This window comes from Helobdella robusta, assembly GCF_000326865.2.
Source record: "Helobdella robusta unplaced genomic scaffold HELROscaffold_24, whole genome shotgun sequence".
In the NCBI taxonomy this organism is placed as follows: Eukaryota; Metazoa; Annelida; class Clitellata; order Rhynchobdellida; family Glossiphoniidae; genus Helobdella; species Helobdella robusta.
The window spans coordinates 2015894-2039099 of record NW_008704261.1 but is presented as its reverse complement, the minus strand read 5'-3'; the positions used below and the strand labels follow the sequence as shown (position 1 = coordinate 2039099).

Below are 23206 nucleotides of genomic sequence, written 5' to 3'. Positions count from 1 at the left end.
TACAATCTATCTCCTTTAAAATTAACAAACTCATAGATCTTTTCTACAAAATCAAGCACAAATTAACCAAATCCGCCTTAAAAAAACTCTACTATGCTTTTATTTATCCTCATCTCACTTAATGCATAACCGTTTGGGGTAACTCACCAAAAATTTATCTTCATTGTATGATATTGTCACAAAAAAGAGCTATATGCTTAATCTTCAACTTGAACCCTTTCTCTCCCACTAGCTTTTTTTATTAAACATAATATTTTGTCGAGTAGTTGTTTATACATTTATTTTACAGCTATTTTTGTTTTTAAGTTTTTAAATAATTTACTTCCTTCATTTTTTTCTAACTTTTATACACTCAGTGAATCTGTTCAAACTCTCAAAACTAGACACATTTTACTTAGTAAAAACTCATCTCTACAAGTTTAAAAACAACTGGCTCTAAAGTTTGGAAATTATTTGGGCCCCATGCCATTCATAACATAACAAACAAGCAACTCTTTATAAAAAGGTTGCAATCTCAGCTTTACTTACTTCATCCCGACACCACCATCTAACGATTTATATACATTAATATATAGCTGTTGTTTAAATATGAATGGGTGAGTGTTGTGCGTGTATGTGTGTGGTGCGTGTGTGTTTTTGTCTGTCCGCTAATATAATGATGATTTGATTACTTCATAAGTATTATCTGAATGTATTTCATTCTAGTTAACATTTTTATAAAATGTTGATATAGTATTTGAATGCATTTGAACGCTGAAATGGATTTTCTTAATTTCTAACCTTTGAACTTTTACGTTTATTTATGACTTAGTTAAGGGTGGTCTCTCCACATGTTTATTTTAAACTTATTTGGTCCTCTATAATGAAAAATAAATAAAATAATATATATATAAATATAAATAAATAATATATATATATATATATATATATATATATATATATTGCCAGATATTAATACCTCAAGCCATTATTTTTCATATAATTTATTTCTAGCAGCCTGAAAATCCTGAAAATAATTGTTATTTATTCCTTTTGCGTTATCACGTTGTGAGTTGTTTTGACCAATTTCTAAAAAAAAGGAAGATACTAAGTGCACCCTATGTGGTGTTAAAAAAATTGCGCTATGTCTATGTCCCATTTAATATTAATATATATGGATCATCAGTTATCGTTTTTTTTCTATTTTATGTTATTTTTATAGTTTTGGTGTTGAATGTTTGTGCTTGTGCCACGTTTGAGAATTTTATAGTTTTTTTTCTCATTTTTCTTTCTGTACTTGGAATAGATTTTAATTTTTTGATATGTTGATTAATTTTCAATAAGTTGCTTATTCAACTCGTGAATTCGCCTAAACATTTCCATAGCAATATTTTATATGTTGTTTTAACATAAACTCCTTGTTACATTAGCATTAGCAGCAACATAACAGTTATTTACCTCTTCCGGCCATTGTCTTATCACTTTCACACGCCATTTATCATCATCTGTGAACGTCATAATTATCGTAGACTACACTCGTTATGTCATTTGGAAAAGATGATAATATACAGTTCAAGTAGAGGCTGAAAAAATAGAAATGCTTGAACACGGCCAATGTCAATATTGTGTCTGCAATGGCCTAATATTATGCAATCTGATGCATGTGCCGCATCCAACTCTATCGACAATCTATTTGAGAGACATGCACCAACAAAATGTGCGTCGTTTCCGCGCAACTCACATATCACTTGTCGGTTTTTTGACTACAAAAAGAAATTGTCCTAATCTCGAAAATATGTGTTGTCGAAGTTATTCTGCTAAAGTTAGAACAAAATACACAATCGCCAAAGAGGCAACAATAAAATCAATCAAGAAGTCAAAAACATATTAATTTGCAATGGGCATAATTTGTCCAGTAATTTTGGTTTTTCTAATAAATGGTATTTGTAGTGTTAATTATAATATTGCGCTTAAACATTTGTAAATGTAGGACATCGTTCCGTGCAATATGAATATGGCTTATTCTAACAATACGGTTGTTCGCTCAACTGTCAAATCTAACGTTAAAGTTTCATGCAACATTTATAACTCAAATTCGGTTTAAATATAATTCTATTAATATCGAAAAAATATAGTTTAGTATTTTTCTATAGTTTTTTTGTGGCAAAGCTGTAGAGGCAGTAGTGTGGATTTCGTTTTAAATGTTTTTTGTTTCAGTTTTCGTTTAGTTTTGCCATATTTTTTGTTTCCGTTTCATTTTTTATAAATATCTTTCTTCTGGCTTTTATACCGTTTTGTAAATTTTTTCGTTTCCTTTTCCGTTTAAAAAAAATACAACACAAATTTTATAATAATTTTTATATATTATACAAATATTATTATATATTATACAAAGATTTTAAACTTTGTTTTTAAGAATTTTATCCATTTGCTTACAAACATGCGTAGATGTTTCAATTTTTGATCTAATTTTTTGAGCATGAATTGCACAGACTGCTTGTCGAAAATACTTAAAAACAAGTTTGCATCAATAAAATCGTCATTAATTTATCTCATTATTCTGTTGTATTCAATCGAATCTTTGTTCCAATAACTATTTTTTCCGATCGATTGAAACAAATTTTTGCAAACTTGATTTGGTAGATTCGTGACACCTTGTTAGCATTTTCTTTCTTTTGCTTTTCTTTGACCAATAGTTCTTGGTGTTCTTTTGCGTGATTTGTTACCATATGAGTTTTGATATTGGTTGAATTACCTTTTATTATTTTTTTACGTTTACCATCGTTGCACAATCACGTGCACTCATTATTTTCAATGGTCTATTAGAAATAGTAATCTCACCAAGACAATCTCTTCTACGTCCTGGAAGATTACTCATTTAAAATTTTATTTATTTTAAACAATTATTAAAAACAAAATTAATTAAAATTTCAACAATAAAAGTTCGAAAAAATGCGAAATGATGTCAACATTCAGCGTTTACGATCACAACCATTGGAATGACGGAAGGAAAGAAATGACAATCGATAACAATTGATGAATACAAAAACAAATTTAAACTAAGATAATAAATTGTATCTTAAAATTTTTAAAAATATATTGTAAAAATCGATTGACGCTAAATTTTTTATTTTCAACTATTTTTCCATTTTAACTTTTTATTTCTATTTCTTCTCAGTTTTTTTTGAAAAATTTTCTGTTTCGTATTCCTTTTCGTTTTTTAACACAAATTTTTTCGTTTTGCTAGTTTCAATTTTCGTTTTTATTAACAAAATCCACTCTAAAATAAAAGGCAGAAAATGTTTAATAATGAACCAATGAGCATCTAAAACCCAAAAAACGTTGAAAATTCTGAAGAATAAACGGTCGATATCGAAATGACTTGAACATGATGAAATTGGGGTGCGTGATGGCCTAGTGGTTAAGGTTGCCTTGTGCTGTTTCGCTCTGCGTGCAGTGACCGGGTTCGATTCGATTATATGACTAAAAGATCATCGCCTATCACGTGCTTATACGTGATGCGTCCTATCACATGCTTCATATATGATGCTTTCTATCACATGCTTCGTATTGGATGCGTCGTTTAGCATGTATTCATATACGATGTTTGTGGCGTGTTGTTGATTCCTCTGAACCCAGGAAGTGTGTAATAGACCTTTTCTTAACATCTACATCACCAAGCGGTCAAATTTGTATATCAAACTATCAATTGTCGTCGCAGCCGTCGACCGTGGAAACAACGGTATCATCTCTCCCTAGCATCAAACTCTTAAAGATCACTACCAGGTTACATTATCGATGATTTTACAAGCGTATCCAAAGCGTATTGGCTCAAAAACTACGGTAATATCAAAACACTCATACCGACCAACCAATCGACACAAATAAATTCATCAAAAATTTGAGAAAAGAACTCAAACTACTAAAAATTCTTAGCCATGACAACCACAACTTTGACAACCAAATCATTAATACAAGCAAAACAATTCGTTCAAAACTACTGTCAATAAATGAAGAAGTTACAAGTCAACTAAAACAACTATTCTGATGAGCATGCAATAGAATATTCACGGGAACAAAAAGTATAAGGCAATCAAATGTAAACAATATTTCATCAACATTTTAAACAACATCAACAACATTAAATATCAACCACCAAATTGGGTGCAAAAAGTACAAATACCAACAAAACCCTGCAACACCAATCCTCTCCCTACCAAGAAATATCTACAATAATCCGCGGGTACAAATCAAAATCTCCTTTCCCTCTAAACCAGATCTCAGTAATCCCATTTAAAAAATGTATTACGCACCATTCTCCACAATGTTGATTATCCTTCAAAATCCCAACAGACTAGAAAAATAGATTCACATTGCTAATTCATTAAAAAGGCGACGCAAACGATCTGTCTAACTTCAGACACATAACTCTACAACCTACGCTTTATAGAATGTTCTCGTCATGCACCAACAATAGAATTTATAATTTTTTAGAAACAAACAACTTAATCAACAAAACCAGTTGTAGGAAAAGTTATTTTCATTCGTATAATCTGATTCCAAGGCGCTTGCGGATATAAAACCGCATGCGCCTTGGATGAATCCATCACTTAGATCCGGATTTGGATACCACGGATCTCGATTTCTTGGATCTGTCCCATTCCTTTTGTTTATCACATGCTTTGTATAAGATGCGTCATTTAGCACTTATTCATGCTTTGTATAAGATGCGTCCTTTAGCACTTATTCATATACGCTGTTTGTGTGTGGTTGATTCCTCTGAACTTTAGAAAGTGTGTAAGATCTTTAACCTTTTTTTTGAAGATCATCGTAAAAAAGCTCTTTTCTAGCCTGACAAATATAAAAATTAAAAATGTTAAGTTAAAACAAAAACCAAAATAGCTAGTTAGAGAAAAAACTTTGAAGGTAAATCTGATGACAGATTTACAGAAAAAAAATTTAGTAGAAAATCCGAATTTTGCCGAAGAAATGTATGGATACTTTGTTGTAACAGATTAAGCATTTGAAAAAGATGGTCTTACTCTAACGTGTCTTTAACTTTAATGTAAATAAACATTATGGTTTAAACCATACGAATGAAAATAACTTTTTCTACATATGGTTTTGTCGGTAATTATGACATGTCAAATACATTACATAGATAAATGCATACCCAATACATGCTAAATAACGGTAATTACTATTTTAGGTCGAAAAAATTCCGAACAGTTTCGATGCTAGTTGGACCTTTCCTTTAAAAAATGACAACATAAAAATTTATTTTAACAATTTTTAGTTATGATGTTTTGTGAATGGATATTTTATATTCTTTATAGAATTCCTGACTGTTACAATCTGTTAACCTCATACTTAACGTTTGAAGTTCTATAAAATTCTATTGAATTTTTAATATATTAAAAAATAAAACAAATTAGCTTGTTTTAATTTTTCGCATTATCATATTAAGCACTCTAAGAAATTCTATGTTTTTGTCAAATAAAAAAATAAATCATTTAGAAAAATGAACCTAAATTTATTCTAGTTACATTATTATTATTAAGAGAAAACTTAATATAGCGTTCGTTATAGCAGTTTTCACAAACGCTATCAAATTATAACTAATAATAATAACAAAATAGCAAGAATGAAAAGAAATGAACTATAATAAAAAAAGGTATGTCTTTAATTGTCTTTTAAATTCAGCAATGTTCATTCCAGGCGTTCCATACGACAGGGCCCGACACAGCAAAATCACGCGATCCAATATTTAGTTGTCTATGAGGATCCACAAGAATGTTCATATCGTCAGACCTTAGACGCACACCAGATGCGATCGACGTTTTTAATTTCAGTTTATCTGATATATATATTTGTACATCGAAAAACGTTTGCTTAGAGCCTTAGATGATAATATTTAGTGTCAAAATAAACTAATAATAAATTTGCAATAAATACTTTTTAAGTTTAAGTAATAAATGTGCAATTTTAATTTAAAACATCGAAAATAATAATAAAACTTATTAATGATATAAATCCCGTAAACTTTATTAAAAAATGCAAACGTTTATATATGTTGTTACGTTTTGAGAAAAAAGTCCTGACCAAGCGTTGTAAAGTTGAAGCAATTGTTCTGCCTCGTGTTGGATATTTCGTATTTAGCAATTCTCAGTTTATGACATTTTAGCGTATCTAAACTATGTGTTTAATTGTTAATGTCATCTGCCTATAAAACTGATGAGATGATTATAAAAAGAATAATAAAAATTAATGTAAAAACTACAAACACAACCGATTCCCTAATATTTAGAATATTTTACTCCAACAACAAAACTTCCTCTCCAGTGGCGGATGTAGACAATTTTGACGGGGGGAGGCCAAAATTTTTACCTCACCAAGATTTGTGGTAGTGTGGCTGACAACCTTTTTTGCTTCTCATGTCCAATTTTTGGTTGAGTTTTATTTTCTACTACGTAAAACCGCCCTTTTTAGACTTTTATTAAAAAACTGCTCGCACTAGCCCCCCATAGATCCGCCACTGTTCCTCTCTGATACTAAAAAACAAGTGTTCTTCTAAACCAAAGTCAATTATGGAAGTAAGTCATTTCATATATTCTATTAAATGTATAATTGGTGAGTGCCGGCATAAAAATGTCGAATATATTGGGATGACAACAACATTTACCAGAAAATTTACAATGTACAGACAACATATTTGATAGAAAAATTAGTTAAAAGACACACAATCATGGATATAATGTATATGGCATAATAATTGTTACCTGTCTAATAATGTTTCTTAATTCTATGGAATTAAATGCGTAAACATTAAATATTTTTTCGTAGTAATTGACATTTTATTGATTTTTTACTATCAAACGTCTTACTATCGTCAATTAATGTCAATAAATTGGCAAAAAAGCAACTAAAACAATAATCGCTAAACAACCGTCTAAAAACTGAATGTTTACTTTAATTTAAATTCACTTTTTACTTTTTAGCAAATATTTGTTAGATTGACCTTGATGTTAATATATATACAATATATATAATATAATAATATATATATAATATAATATATATATGCAAAAAAGCAACTAAAACAATAATCGCTAAACAACCGTCTAAAAACTGAATGTTTACTTTAATTTAAATTCACTTTTTAGCAAATATTTGTTAGATTGACCTTGATGTTAATATATATATGAACAATGTATATATATTTATATATATGTATATATATATATATATATATATAACGCGTCTGCCATATCCATATTATATATATCTATGCACACAATATATCAATCACATGAGATATCTTAATGAAGACGCAACAGAAAACTGGTACAAAACAGATCTTTTCGTATTAAAAATAACTGAATCTTTATATATTGATAAAATTAAATCTATCGTTAACATTTAACAATATGCAGTTAACACTTTATCAACAAAGCGCCTAATAATTAATGCACGCTGAATCTTTTTACTCATTTTCTATTCCTTTCTATATCTCTTGTGACTTAAGCCTACACTTCACAAATTTCTAATACCTGTAAATTTAATATTTTTTTTATTTAACTGAATTCAATACTTTTCTCTTCCTAATCATATCTCTTTCTGGCAGCACTATTTTATATAGCTTATCTATATTTTGATAACTCCTCATGCTGGAGTGCACTAGATATGGCGCGTTCCCAGGTGGTGGATAAGGGAAAGTCCTGGGTAGGGTGACCTTCTAGGATTGCATCGAATAATACGGAATAAGATGCCGCAAACTAACTGTACCGGAAGAAGACAACGGTGAAAGAGGCGGAGGATTCTAGGACAACGTCTCCAACAGCGGATGACCTATTCTAAATCCACTGCAAAAGATTAGGTGCACCGCTTAAAACAATGCTCGTTTGGGCTCGAGATAAACTCATCCGCGTTGCCTCGTGTGCTTCCAGCAAAAAGGCTAGGCCCACTGCATATAACTGGTAGTTTATAAAAAATTTTTTACCCAAACATCTTTCATGTCATCACAAAAAAAGAAAAGATACCCTATTTCCTGGAAGACCTTAAATGGTCAAGAGGTGACAATATCCAGGAAGTATGCAACAGTGGAGAGATGTTGCGGGAAATCGGGCGTCCCCTCCTGAAATATCAGACTTGGCACTATAAATATTGGATCGCTTACTGGACGCTCCATGGAGATCGTCGTTATGCTAGAAAGGCGAAGGGTTGACATCTGTTCTCTGCAGAAAATAAGATAGAAATCAAATGGTTTCTCTCTCATTGGAAGTTACAAGTTGTTCTAGAATGGCCAAAAGACAGACCAAAATAGAGAGGGAATCTTCATACGGGAATCACTGACACAAAATGTACTGGACGTGACTCGAATTAGCTCACGCCTAATGTTGATTAAACTCAGAATGGATAAACAGGTTTTGACTGTTTTCTCTGCATATGCACCACAGACCGGTAAATCTGAAGACGCCAAAAATAACTTTTGGAACACACTCTCAGATGCTGTCAGGAAAACACCGTCATTAGAGATATTATTGATATGTGGCAATCTCAACGGCCATGTTGGAGATAAAGCAAATGGGTCCCACGGTGTCCATGGCTACGGGTCTCAAAATGAAGACGGTGTACGAATTCTGGAATTTGCTGAAAGCCATGAACTCTTCCTGTTGAATACCTACTTCAAGAAGAGGGCAGAACATTTGATCACATATTAAAGAGGATGTCATGCACACAAATTGAATTTATTGTCGTCATACAGCAACTCAGACGACTATTCAGGCGATGCATGCATCCCTCAACATCGATTGCTGGTAACCGATATGATCATGGAACGATCACGCCCTGTGACTGATCGAATGCCTACTAGAATAAAAACATGGAAGCTAAAGAATATCATGTTCAGGGAGAAATTTGAGGAGTTGGTATCGGCACAGCTGGATCGTCTGGAGAAGGTAGACATAACCTGGAAATCTTTTCAAGACACCTTAGTGAACGCTGCAACAGTTGTATGTGGAAAATCTGGACAAAAACGCCAGCACAACCGCGAAACTTAATGGTGGAACGAGAGTGCAAAATGCTATTGCCAGTAAGAAAGCAGCTTTAAATCAATGCAAGGTATGGCTGACTGGAAGTAAAGGCGAACGAATTCAGTCGCTCTACCGAATAGCAGATCAGGCCAAAAGACTGAAAAAGGATATTGTTGGTGCCACATGCATAAAGAATAATAACGGCACCATAATAACCTTGCAGAATGAAGTGAAGGATCACTGGAAGGATTACTTCGATCAGTTATTGAATGAAACAAACCATATTGGGGTGGACTTTGATACACTTCCGGTGGAAGGACCATTTCAGGGCATCACAGCTGAGGAGCTTTCGGATGCGCTGAAGGCAATGAAGGGGGGTAAAGCGGCTGGTCTGTTTAGACATAAAAATCATATCATCAAGGCATCTGGTGGAGCAGGCTTCAGAGCCCTCTTACACATCTGTCGGGAGATGCGGAGTAAATCGATACTTCCAGTGGAATGGAACAGATATACAACTGTGTGAATATATAAAAAAAATAGAAACTCTCTGTAATGCTCCTCATATCAGGTATAAGTTTTCTGGAACAACCCCTGAAAGTTATTAAAAAAGTTATTGAGAAAAGACTGTTTCGTGCGTTTCAATAAGTGGTTACCAGTGCGGCTTCATGGCAGAGAGATTTACCATTGATGCTAATTATATCATTTGTCAACTACAAGAAAAGTTCTTGGCAAAGCAAAAGCGACTCTTTCATGTATTTGTGGACTTGGAAAAGGCTTTTGACAGAGTGCCTTCAAAGGCAACCATGTGGAGTCTACGTAGACAGCTTTTTCCCGAATATCTGGTTCGGCTAGTTATGGCAACGGTACTTTAACAAAAAAAAACTCTAGTCAGCACAACAGCCGGTAACTCGAATGAATTTGACAGTAACGTTGGCGTCCATTAGAGATCAATACTCAGCCCCCTGCTCTTCATCACGATGATGGAAGAAAACCAAATCGATATGCTCAGATAACATATGGAATGTGATATATGCAGATGATATTGTCATGACGGCGGCTTCAGAACAAGACGCTGCCAAAAAGTTTGAGGTCTGGAATACCCAGCTCGCCGAACACGGGCTAAATGTAAACTTCGACAAAACAAAACAAAAACTAAACAATGACTTTTGACGTTTCCGTAGGCCTGGATAAACAAAAAGTTCTTTAATCGTTTCTTAAAACGTTTGATAGTTGGTTATTGATGAATAATGACGGGCAAATCATTCCATATGGAAGGAGGGCTGTACGTAAAACATTTGTTGACAGCTGATAAATTGCTGACAGGTTGATGCAACTGAGTATATGAAGACGAACGAAGTTGATGAGTTGAATGAACGACGCGATTCAAGTTGATGAAGATATGATGGTTGAGATGTATTAAGTAATTTGTACATGAGGACGGCGAGTTTAAATATAATGCGTTAACGTACTGGTAACCAATGTTGTTGAATGAGTAAATCTGTGCTGGAAGATAAATTACTGATATTTAAAATAATTTTGCAACTCTATTTTGAGCTCTTTGAAGTAAAGTTAAAAGGTAGGAAGGAAGACCGTAGAGAAGAGAATTGCAATAATCTAAACATGATAGTACAATATATCGAGCCAGTGCAGAAGCAATATCTTCAGTGAAAAATTTACGAACATGACGACTAGTCCACTTATAATAGTTACAAGATTTGATCAAAACTAAGACGTGAGAATTAAAAGATAGAGAAGAGTCAAAAGTTAAGCCTAAAAATTTAAGTTTAGAGGTTGAGAAGAGAGAAGAATCAGCGAATAAAACAAGTGATGGGGGAAAATTTGATAAGCTGTTGCGGAGTGTCAAGAAACATTACTTCAGATTTGTGGGGATTAAGCTGAAGAAAGTTTGATAAATGCCAATTGTACATGGCCATTTAAGTTGTCAAGCTGAGATATATGATTAGAGTTGGGAATTTTAGGTATTATATATGTGGCGTCAGCGTATTGAAAGAGTAAGTAAGTCAAAAGTTTTAATGATATTAGAAATAGCAGAGGTATAAGTAGTGAAAAGAATGGGATCAAAGACAGACCGTTAGAGAATTCCAGCAGATAAGGTAAAGTTAGAAGGGTGGGAGCCAAGTTAAATATATTGAAAACGATTAGAAAGATAAGGTTGAAACCAGGATGAATTGACATATTCTGCATCAAGTCTGTCAATAAGCATCTGATGATTAATGTTATCAAAAGCTGCTGGAAGATCCAGGTTGACCACGACAACACAATTTTGGTTTCTACATATGTTAGTAAGTGGTCGTGAAAATGAAGGAGGGCTGTTTCTGTAGAATAACATTTTCTGTAAGCGGATTGAGGAGGAGAAAAATTAAGAGATGAAGTAATATGAATGAGAATCCTGTTCAAGACAATGCGTTCAAGTAATTTAGAGAAGGTTGAAAGATTGGAAATAGAACGGTAATTAGAAGGATCAAATGGATCAAGGTTAGATTTTTTCAGTAAAGGTAGAATTTGAGCTATCTTAAAAGAAGTTGGAAAAATGCTGTTTTCTAGAGAAAGATTGCAGAGATTAGAATGTAATGGAGCAAAAAGATAAGAAAATTTTTTAAGAATAAAAACTGGAATAATATCATGGGGAGAGATTTTGTTAGGCAAAGAGTTGATGAGCTTTAAAACTTCTTCTGAGGTGACAGCTGAAAAAGAAAAAAAATGAGGAAGGTATATGGTTTAAAGAACGAATGTTAGAAGAAGTAATTGTTGTAGCAATAGATTGATGAATATAATTTATTTTGTTCTTGAAAAAGCTAAAGAAGATACAAGAGTAAGAGATTCAGCATCAGAAATTGATGATCTGAACATTTGTAAAGAATGTTGTTAAGAGAATGCCAGAGATCACGAAAGTTGCTGCAGTTGTTGAGTGTTCTTAATAGAATCGATTCTAGACCTCATAATGGCGTCACGAGTAAGAAACATTATTTTATTCAATTTTTTAACAAAAACATTATTCTAAAGTTTTACATTAGTTTGTAAAAATATTTTTGCATAAAAGTGTACTTTTGATTTGATTTTAAGCGTCTTCAACAACGAGGTCATGAAAATAAGAACAACTGTATTTTAAATTTTCACAAACCTGCAACTCGGCTCTTATTACCCCTAGACCAAGACGATTTTGTTCTTTTGTCCACGCAGAAATCATAAAGTTAAATGTTCGTTTTCGCATTTTTGGACAAATAGTGTTTGAATACTGCAAAACGCAGAAAATCATCGCAAAATTTGTCAAAGTCAATATTTGTTTTCAAATTTTCTACCATTTTCTGGAAAGAAGGCCACTCCACAAGATCTTTCAACGTTAGAATACTCATTGAATGAAATATAAAGTATTCATAATCACACCATTTGTCAAGATAATTTAAACATTAACTGTAGAGTCGGTCATGTAGCAGTTGCGCTATTGCAAGAGAACATAAACTAGGAAGAGCAGTGAGCGGAAGTGAAAAGAATAGTGTTCGTTTGGATAGACAGGGACTCAGCAGCAGCCCGACTGTCGGAATAGTATCGCAGTTTTTCCTTTATATAGCCCCCACGAATCACTTCGTAAGTTTGTGGTGTTTTACTTATTATTGAGGATTGTTAGTTTTAGTCGTTAGGATTTTCAATCCGACAGTCAACATCGTTTTTGAAATTTTTTTGCGTGTGTACGGAAGTTCTTTAAAAATCTTTTAGCAACTATTCCAAAAATATTGTCTTGTTTGCGATCTTTGATTTTATGTCTAATATCAACCATAATGTCATGTAATTCATTATTTCTAGTTTGGTCGAACTCTAGCTTTAAAACATTAGTTTGAAACAAGTGCATCACATTTTGTATGAAATAACATCACACATATAGCACACGTTTTATATAGCATACAATCTATTAACACATATTGACAATATTCTCTCAATATACCAATATACAACATTTTATATCGCTTCATAAAAACTCATTCTTCGTACACAACATCACATCGAGCTACTATAATACCATTTCCACTACACTTGCATTGTTATAATTTTATCTATCATTTAGTGTAATACATACTTCGTTTTATTTACTTTCTACCAATTATTTTAGCATGTAGCCGCAATTTATTACTTTGTAATTCTACATTATCTAAAACAATTTAATTTAATTTGTTCATTTTAAATACCTTATATGAAATATTTTAATTGTGTACCATTAATATTTTAACAGCAAAGGTAATATTAATGAAAAAAATTTGCTTTCTTCATATTTGAATGCATCCCAAATGCAACCGCAGAGTTGTTGGCCCGACGCCCTAGAACGTATATCGTACCACCGCTCGATTACTCATCGACATTTTATTTTATATATTTTAATTAACTTATATTTTATTTATTCTAATTTATTTTCTTATCTCACATATTCTTAATTACATTTCAACGTAATTTATTCAATTTCATATATTAATACATTTTATAATTATTCAACATACTCTAATGTATAAATATATTACTTAAGGCTCTGAAGATGGCGCTCACGCCGAAACAACGTCGTAAGCCGCACTGTGACACAACTGTTTAATAAATATGATTTAACCCAAATACGAAATGTTGAATCTATTGGTAAAAAACTAATCAACGCAAAATGGGCAAAAAATTTAATGAAGTTTGTATCGCTGAGAACCTCGTACCTATATATATATATATATATATACATATACTCTGATATATATATATATATACCGTCTTTACAACGTTATTTTTTTGTTGATTTGATTTAGCTGATTGCCTTGTAGGTTGTACTTCTCTAAAGTTATATTGCGGTCAGTTAGTAAAATTTACAATAATAACTTTAAGCGAATACTTCAGTCACTTAATTACGATCTTCAACTTTGTCCAATATGGCACTTATGTGTCAACTTTATCGATGATTCCTCTATTTCTAAATTTATTAGTGGGAAGGAATCCAATTGCACGTTGTTGAATATTTATTATCGTTAATATTTTGATCCCTTAAGCTATCACTTCGCTTAAAATAACACTTGCAAAAACTGAACTATATAAAAAAAACAGCTTTTCTGAATAATTTTAAAATTTGATAAAATTATTTGTATGTCCGATAAACCGAATGTAATAAATTATTTAGATTTTTTTAAATTCAGTTCGATGTAACATTATTACAAAAAAGCACAAATTGAAAAATTAGAGAGAATACAAATAGGAGAAGTTAATTTATAAGTCAATGGTAAACAGTTTAATGAAAGCAAAAAATTTATTTTTATTTGAAAAATAACTCAAAAACTAAATAATTATTAATTAACTGTAGTTTCAATGAGATTTTCAACCGATAACCTTGAATAACATTCACACGATAATTTAGTTATAAGGTAATAATTAAAAACGAGTTAATTTAAAAAAGCTGCATATTATTTGTATTCAACAAATGAAATGTGAAAGAAAGATAAATATACCACCTTTAAATTACTAATGGAAACCGCAGTCACTAAAAAATAAAATCACGTATTATAAAACTACTACGGGTAATAGTGACTACGATCAAAATATGCCGCTCTAATGTGTCTTCTCTTCATAGAACACGAACACATTGGACACCTCTTATCCTAAAAATTATAAAAAATAAACCGCTAATTGAAACTAAACAACAAAGTAAAATGGTAAAAAACTTCATTTAGTAACATGTACATTATTTTTTCGCCTTTTTTACAAGACAAAATGTGAAAATAAAAACCAATATGTAAAAAAGGTCTGAAATTAGATGTTGAATAATATATATGGATATGTTAATTTAAATAATTTACTATATAAATCATTTTTTAAATATGTTGACAGCAACAAACAAGTCAATATTTAAAAAAATTCAATTCGATGTAAAATCGTTACAAATAAGCTCAAATTTAAAAATTCTAGAAAATACAAACAGTTCTAAGAGCGTCATCCCAACAGGTCCTACAACATTTATCTTTACATTGAGATGAGTAGGGAAGGGGCCCAGGATGATGAACATTACAATTAGGACAAGTTTTTATATAATATACCTGCGATAGCATGCGATACAATAATTAAAACCATTAATTTTTTTATTCATTTTGAATCATTTTTTTATTTTTTACTAATCTGTTTTATAATTTGTTCTTGATATAATTTAGTCTGGAAAGAATAAATAATTTGGACACAAATTTTTAGCACATGTTTTTCAGCTATATTTGTTGGGTTTATGAGAACTCAATCCTAGAGCATTAGTAATGATCAACGTTTCCTTCATTATTGCAGAACCACAAAAATAAGACCTAACCATTCAAATGGCTTTTTTTACGTTTTCCACCAGTTTTTATTTGTCATTACTCAACTATTAATATTATTAAACATCATTTCAAAATAAGAAAGAACAACAACAACACACGTTTAGACGACATTTTCCCCGAGATCGGGGGTTGCCGTTTGGCTACCTATGATGAAACCGAAATACCCCTCGACGCCATTCCATCATAAGTAATTTATTTGGCTAATTTTTACGCAGGACGCCCTTCCTTACGCAACCACAGTTATAAGCGGTGGGCCTAGCCTTTGATGATCCAACACTGACCCTCACAAGGCAGTGAAGGTCAGTTTAATGTCATAACCAGGACATTTCAAAATAAGAAAGAATGACATAAAATGCAAAATATCAATCAACTTAAACGTGAATATAGTAAATTTTATTAAAACAAAGACTCTTTGATTTATAAATGAGTGATACGAGTGATACCTTTGAATATAATAATCCAACTGAAAATTAAGTTTAAAAAATTGCAACATCAAAATATTAGCACACATAGAACATTGAAAAATTTAATTTATATCTAATCAAATGTTTCCGTAGCCTATTTAAATGAAAGTTTCTATAGATTGTTTAAATGGAAGTTTCTATAGTCTATTAATTAAAAGTCTTTATAAGTCTATTTCATCGAAAGTTTTTATAGCCAAATCAAAAGACAAAATAGTTTGCAAGCCCATTTAATTGAAAGTTTAGTGAAAGCAAAAAATTTAATTTGAAATAAAAATCTTTCAAAAAACAAATAGCACTTAGAGCAAAACAGAGAAAAATGCTTGCAAATTTATATAGTTGAATGTTTTTTTTATTTAAACTATGATTAAACATAAACAAGGACAAAATTCTAATTTGGTCAAACAGAATATAATAATACAAAATGTTCCAAAAAAAAATTAAAAAGAGAATAAAACAGAGAATAACTATCAATTTCAATTTTTACGAGACAAATGCCAAAATATTATCTAGAGTATCCTTAAAGGTCACATGCAGATTTTTGTTTTGTTTTTTATTTCATTACTAGTGAAATAAAATTTTTTATATAGTAATGAAAAAAAGTAACATTTAAATAAATCCAATCAAAGCCGATCGCTCATGAGTATAAATATGAAACTTCATTTTGTTAACTAACGTTATCAAGATGAACTTGAGTTTCTTCTTTTTGGTTTTCCGTTAGTTTCGATGACACAGAAAGCAAAGTTGCAGAAGTTTTTACATCAGAACGTTGAACTGTTTCAAATGTTTTAGTGAATACTGATGTCGATGCTGCAGGTGTTTTTTTACTCACTGACGTGGATCTTAAAAGGAAATCTGTCATCTTTATGAAATGGTTAAGGTTAAAATAAATGATAAAAATAGTATACACCAAATCAGTCTAATTCATCATTCATGACATTCATCTTTGCAATAAAACTAATTTTTTGCATATATTTTACAATTATTTCAATAAATTTCAACTGATTTCTGATTATATTTTTTCAATAACGATTTTCAAGCTTTGCTTGCAGACTATTTCCTCTTCTTTCTTATAAATGCTTCAGTTTAGTTATACAAATAAAAACTAAAAATTAAAGTTTGCTGCCATAGAAAATAATTAAAAAGTTGAATATGCTCATCGATAAATTTGAAGTACGCATAAGTGACAATAAAAACGCTAAGTACGCATAGAAACAGTTCGACACTACATCGGAGACTGAACTCTCCTCTAGGGATTCATTTCGCAGCACCGTAATGAAGGTAGCGAAAAAAGAGTCACGGCCAAGTAATTCATAAACGTCATGAATGGATCTCGGACACAGCCATTCATTCATTCGATCGAGCAGAAGCAACAAGCCAGACTTCACGTACTGGTGGAGTTGCCCGTACGGTTCGTAGACAATGCAGAAAGCAACTTCACAAGGGTCGTCAGATCTGGCCGGACAAATTGGCGATGGATGGCAAACTGTCCCTGCGGAATGAACGTACCAAGAGTGTGGCAGTCTGGTGTGGTTACTGAAGACGGGAGAAAAGGCATCCTTACAAAAGCAAGAGCTTTTTACACCGTTAATGTAAAAATTCCAGAGGCATTGCAGGCATTCCAGAGGCAGTTCCAAAAAAGCGTTTGCTCGTGTCTCAATCAATCTCGTTTGTCCTTTGCTACTGTCCGTCGCTTCAGGGAGCCGGGTGGCTTCAGACTGGCAGATCTACTATTGATAGGATCCCCACATTGTCACTTCTGCAGACCAGATGTGAATTTAGTCGACCGCATTGGATCGCCTACGTTTATCTCAGGGCAGCTTAAGATTTTGCCAGCAGAGACGCTATATTGTTGCTGTTTGCCGGCTTGAATATTTCTGACCATCTTGTAAACTTGTTAAGGGCTCTTCAGTATGACACCATTATCTGCGTCATGTCACAAGGAACATGTCCTCAGTGGTTCGGTGTTGATAGCGACGTCAGACAGAGGTACATTCTTGCTCCAGATGAGTTTCTGGACCCGATAGATTAGATTTTGGAACGTACCTTACGTAGAGAAATGCTCGGTGCCATAATCAACAAAGAAGTTTTCACAAGCCTTAGTCTGCTGACGAAGATGCGTAAATTCTGCCACTGTCGCTGCAATCTTCAAGTTCTGATGATCAGGCATTTTTTGAACATTATGATTGATGTATGATCCAGAAAGCACGATGGAGCTTTGGATTTGCTTTTACAAATGATTGATGAAATTTTTTCATACGTTGGCGGGTCAATAAAGACCAGTGGCGGATGAGGAATTTGGTAAAAATTTGTTCTGCCATCCAACTTCTTTGCGCTTCCAAAGTGGTCGCTACCTTTTTCAACATAAAAAATTGAATTTGACTGATATTATCAGAAATTGTGTTGGAAATAGTGTTGTTTACAATGGTAGTTTTAGACAACGCTTTAAATTTACAACGCCAGGAGTGTCTATTTACGCAATGAAAATTTTAAAACAATACTGGCATTTCGGCCTATGATAAAATATTAATTGTAAATTAAAAAAAAAACAAACAAATATTTTAAAATTTGAAAAATTAATTAAAATATATATTTGAAAGCTCGTAACTTTTCCTACAACTTCATGCTAAAATTAATCAATCAATCTTCGTTTTGCGTCCAGAGACCCGGTTTCCCGAGGTAGGACGTTGTTTTCTTTGCCATCAATTTTTTGCGCCAAATAAGGCGATCAGTTGTATTCATTTCATTTAAATTTAGAGCTTTTATGTCTTGCTCGATTGTTTGCGACCAGGACTTCTTTGGACGGCCTTAAGGAAGTGTGCCAGGTACTTCAACATCTGCAAGAGAAGTTATGGCACTGTTTCCACTTCGTTTGACATGACCAAACCACTGCAGACGGTGTTGCCGGCATTCGTCCTTTATATCATCTAAACCAGCACGACGCAGGATTTCGGTAGATTTGATGTGGTCCTTCAGACTAATTCGTTGCATCCATCGGAGCATTTTCATGTCGGTTTGTTCTTGTTCCAGTTTGGTTGTCATTGGCCATGTTTCTGCACCATATAACAACACCGTAATGGTAGTGGGATGTCACGCCGCATCAACATAGAGGCAAGGAGATGCCATTTATTCCAGGCTGCACGTATGCGTGCTCGAACGGCAGCTTCAGCTGTTCCAGTACAATCCAGAACATCCCCTAGATATTGAAACGATGTGACTTTCTCTACCTTAATAGTAATAGTTGAGTTGTATTAAGTGACTTGTACATCTTCTCTCAATGATTTTCTCGACCATTTTCAGGGAGTGTTTTAACAGACGTATACCCCGATATGATAAACAGTTCAATGGATCACCTTTGCCTTTGTATAGCGGGACTGTCATGCTATAGTTCCATTCAGTCGGCATTGAGCAATTTCTCTAGATCTAATTTCTAAAGAGCTAATTTCGAAAGTTTTAATCATGACATTCAAATCATTTTTGGGATTGTTAGTGTATTTTTCATGTTTGTACAGTTTAGATGTTTAGTTTAGTTTCGTGACAAATCGTCAGCTCCAGGATCTCAATCGTGTTACCGCTGATCATGGCGACGTCAGGACGGTGCAAATTAAACACCTGCGATACTGGGCGTATTGTTTCTTTATCCAGATCCACAAATAAGGTCAGCTCCGACTTCACACACGACCTTAGGTGGTCCACAATCAAGGTGAGAATTTTGTTGTGGCGTTCCACATATCTTCCTAGTGCAGTTTGAAAAGACGTTTTTGTTTGTTTGTTTCGCACTACATAATGGACACAAGTCGTTACTTGATTTCCCCCATCTAAACAAATTTGAGTTTGTTGGCAGTTGCTGAATCGAATACTTTCTTGTAAATTTGAATTGCAACTCTGTTAATTTTCTTCTGGAAACAGACCATCTCGTAATTTCAGTAGTGTTGATGTGGTCTTTTATCGCTCGTAGTAAGATTCCTTGATATTGTAGGGAGAATATGATTAAAATCACTCACATGCTGGCGTTGTTTAAAGGCTTGTTGCTTGCTTGTTGGGGATCATCATTTTGAATGTTGTTGTCAATATTTTTGTAACTATTGGATGATTTTTGCCAAAGACATTTCATTTCGTCATATGTATTAAATTTTAGACCACCACGCAGTTTCATTCTTAGAAACTCTGCATGATATCTCCGTTTTTGTAGGGCAATGATAAAATTTCAGCCACACAGCTGCTGACCGGGAGCGAAAGCCAATCTCTTACAATCTCATTGCATCTAGATCCATTTTTTTCGATCCATGTTACTGGTATATCGTATACTCTTAAATCAATTGCGAGTTGCGATGGAACAGGATATTTTAAAATCTGTAACTTCCATTGTGTTGTGGTTTCTAACTGACCAATTCTGTTCAACATGTTTCTTAGCTTACTTTGGAGATGGTCTTTTACTTTCGAATTTTTACCTTCAAAATCATATTTTCTACCCAGATATGTAAACTAATTATTGGTAGCTATTTGAGGAATTGACGCATCATCAAGCGTCAATCTGGGTCAAAATTGTTCATAATGACCTTTTTTTTCGCATTCCGAATGTGCAGCATTTGTCAGGTCTTATCTTCATGCCTGTCCACTTGTTGATATCGATCAACGTCTGGACACATTCTGTGCTGTTTGCAATAATTGCGGTGTCATCGGCAAATTGGAGCCAAGCTTCTGATTTAAGATTAGCTGTTGGACCCCAGAATGTGTTGAGAAGGGATGAAAGGGTCGGGATTAGGCGAGCGTTGGAGTTCGAGGTTGAAGGAGTGATAGGAAGGGGTAATCCGCGATTGGGATGGAGAGAGCAGGTGGAGAAGGACAAAGTGAAAGCGGGGTTGCGTGATACTGAGGCGAGTGACAGATGTGAATGGCGTCGAGGGGTATTTCGGTTTCATCATAGGTAGCCAAACTGCAACCCCCGATCTCGGAGAAAATGTCGTCTAAACGTGTGTTGTTGTTGTTTTGTTTTGTTGGACCCCAGAAATAACCACATTGTTGGTACTCATTTCTTTAATAATAATAATAACAACAACAATAATAATTATAAAGTAGTTGTTAAACAAACCAAGCAAAAATCATGATACGATTTTATTATTTACTTTAAAAATTGTCATTTTAAAGTTGTCATCTTATTGCAGTGTCCTGTCATAAATGTTCTTGTGACATTTCTATCTTAAACCAAGTGGAAATTCTGATATTTAATTAATCTGTTACAGGTTCCTTGCAAAAGATTACAATAATCCTTTTTCCCGTTTGTTCCTTCAGGATGATATATTGTTGCTTTTTTGTGAATTTCTGATCACCCACAGGCAAAACGTAACCAGTTCAACAGTTTTCATGTCCTGACTACTCATGTTATAAAGAGCCTAAGTGTTTGCTTCTGAATGCATTGCTTGTTACAAGGCCTCAGATGACAAAAAATATTAGGAATAATCTAAAGAAAAGCGACTATCACTATATTATCGAACGGGAAAAAACAGTGTAATGGAAATATTGACTTGAAAACAAAAAAGTTCTTTCATCTTATCAAAGAAATGTTTAAAATTTTATTCTGAATATTTTTTAAAAATAAAAGTTTAAAAGTTGTGTACCATTTGCTAAGTTTAATTCAGGGAAAGCAAATATATAAAATACAAAATTATTAAATCAAAATTCAGACGAACTTAATAAAGTAAACTTACAGACGTTTGCTGAGTCGGTCTAGAAACATGTTTTTCGCCTAGTCTAATCTTTTTTTTTTTTGGTTCTTCTGCGAATTAAATAATGTAAATAACTCAATAACAAAAATAATATGATACATCTACAAATATTAATTATTGTTTTTGTTCACATTGTTGTTTGCATCTCTTAGCTAAGCCGCTTTTTTCATGAACAGTATCTCCTGAGTAGATTTTATTGTATGCCCATTTACTATTCTAAACTGAAAATAATTTTTTTTATCAAACTTCTACCAATCCAAATAAGTCAAATCGAATTAATTCCGTCACAAATTTCGTATATGCAATAAGTACCTACTTTAAAATGTTTCCTTTATTATTTTAAAATAATTGATTTGCCTAGATTTTGCCATAGTTAAACAGCAGATTATGCGGACCTTGATCACTCAAGCGTTGTCCGAGCTTTTATTTTCTAGATTCATAAAACTGTTAGAGATTGAAAAAAATGTTAGAAGTTTCTTCTACTTTCCGTTCTGAAGATGTTTCTTATAATCATTAACTTTTGTCGCAGTAGCACAAACTTTGAAATATCATAAATATCAAATTTTAAAATATAGATGCTTAGAAGAGACGCACTGAATATTTGATCAGTTTTAAAAGACCGAATAGCCGAATACTTTAATTTCCGTTTTAGCCATCAATTTTTTTTCTGTCAAAATAATAATTGTTGATTATTATTAGCTGGAAATATGTTTTGGCTATCATAGTTGTTAAATCATCTAAAAATTGTCTCAATAAAGATTTGTTGGATAAAAATAAATAAATAGATAAATAATAAATAGCTTGTTTTGCTTTCTGAAAAATTATTTTTAATTTATGGAATTTTTTGCTATTCGGTTTTCAGCTTTGACCAAATGGTGAATTAACTATTCAGTTTTCGGCCAAATTAACTATTTGGTGCATCTCTGATGCTTAGTAAAAAACCTTTTACAGATAGATATCCTTTTTCTAATTGATCACAGTAATCAACAAAGGACTGGCCAATTGATTCTTTACAAAGATTTATAAATGTCACCCTTTGATTTTCTTTAATGTACTTACACAAGCCTAAAAAATAAAAAAAACTTTTATGTAATCGTAATCCCAATGGTTTCAAAATATAAACAAAACTGTTATAAATTAGCTGAATTTAATAAAAAAAAATATTGAAAACAAGCAATTTTTAAAAATTATAAATAAATATTACTCAAGAACAACTTCAATATGACACGTAAAAAACTAACACCGAAGATTATCTAAACCGCAGAAACAGCAGTAAACATTTTGAAGCTGGCTATATTATTAATAAAACTGTGCCCCTCTATATTTGTACAAAAATCACTTTCCTAGATATTTAAATACAGGACATTGTTGTTAATGCCCTCAGCGGATTACAGAATACAGATGAATCTCTTACAGGTTCAAATCGAGCTCGACAGAGTAATATAGTAAAGTTACATAAGGGTTTATATTAATTTATTTCCGATCCTAATTTATTGTGCCTAAGAAGACAGCTTTTCAAAACTTAAAAATTGAATTGGGTTGAATCATAGATTTGAGTTATGCAATCAATCAAATCAATCTTCGTTTAGCGTCCAGAAACCCAGTTCCCCGAGGTAGGACGTTGTTTTCTTTGGCATCAACTTTTTGCGCCAGAGTTGATGGCAAAGAAA

The 23206-nt window shown here is 32.6% G+C and overlaps 1 protein-coding gene across 1 annotated transcript; it reads left to right on the top strand.

Annotated features, from left to right (window-relative positions):
• Nucleotides 1–8279: 8279 nt before the first annotated feature.
• HELRODRAFT_152596 (hypothetical protein) lies at nt 8280–8552 on the top strand (the record flags this gene model as incomplete). The annotated part of the gene is made up of 1 exon (XM_009019404.1): nt 8280–8552. A coding segment is annotated over one exon (273 nt), but the record flags the coding sequence as incomplete, so codon positions are not given.
• Nucleotides 8553–23206: the final 14654 nt, after the last annotated feature.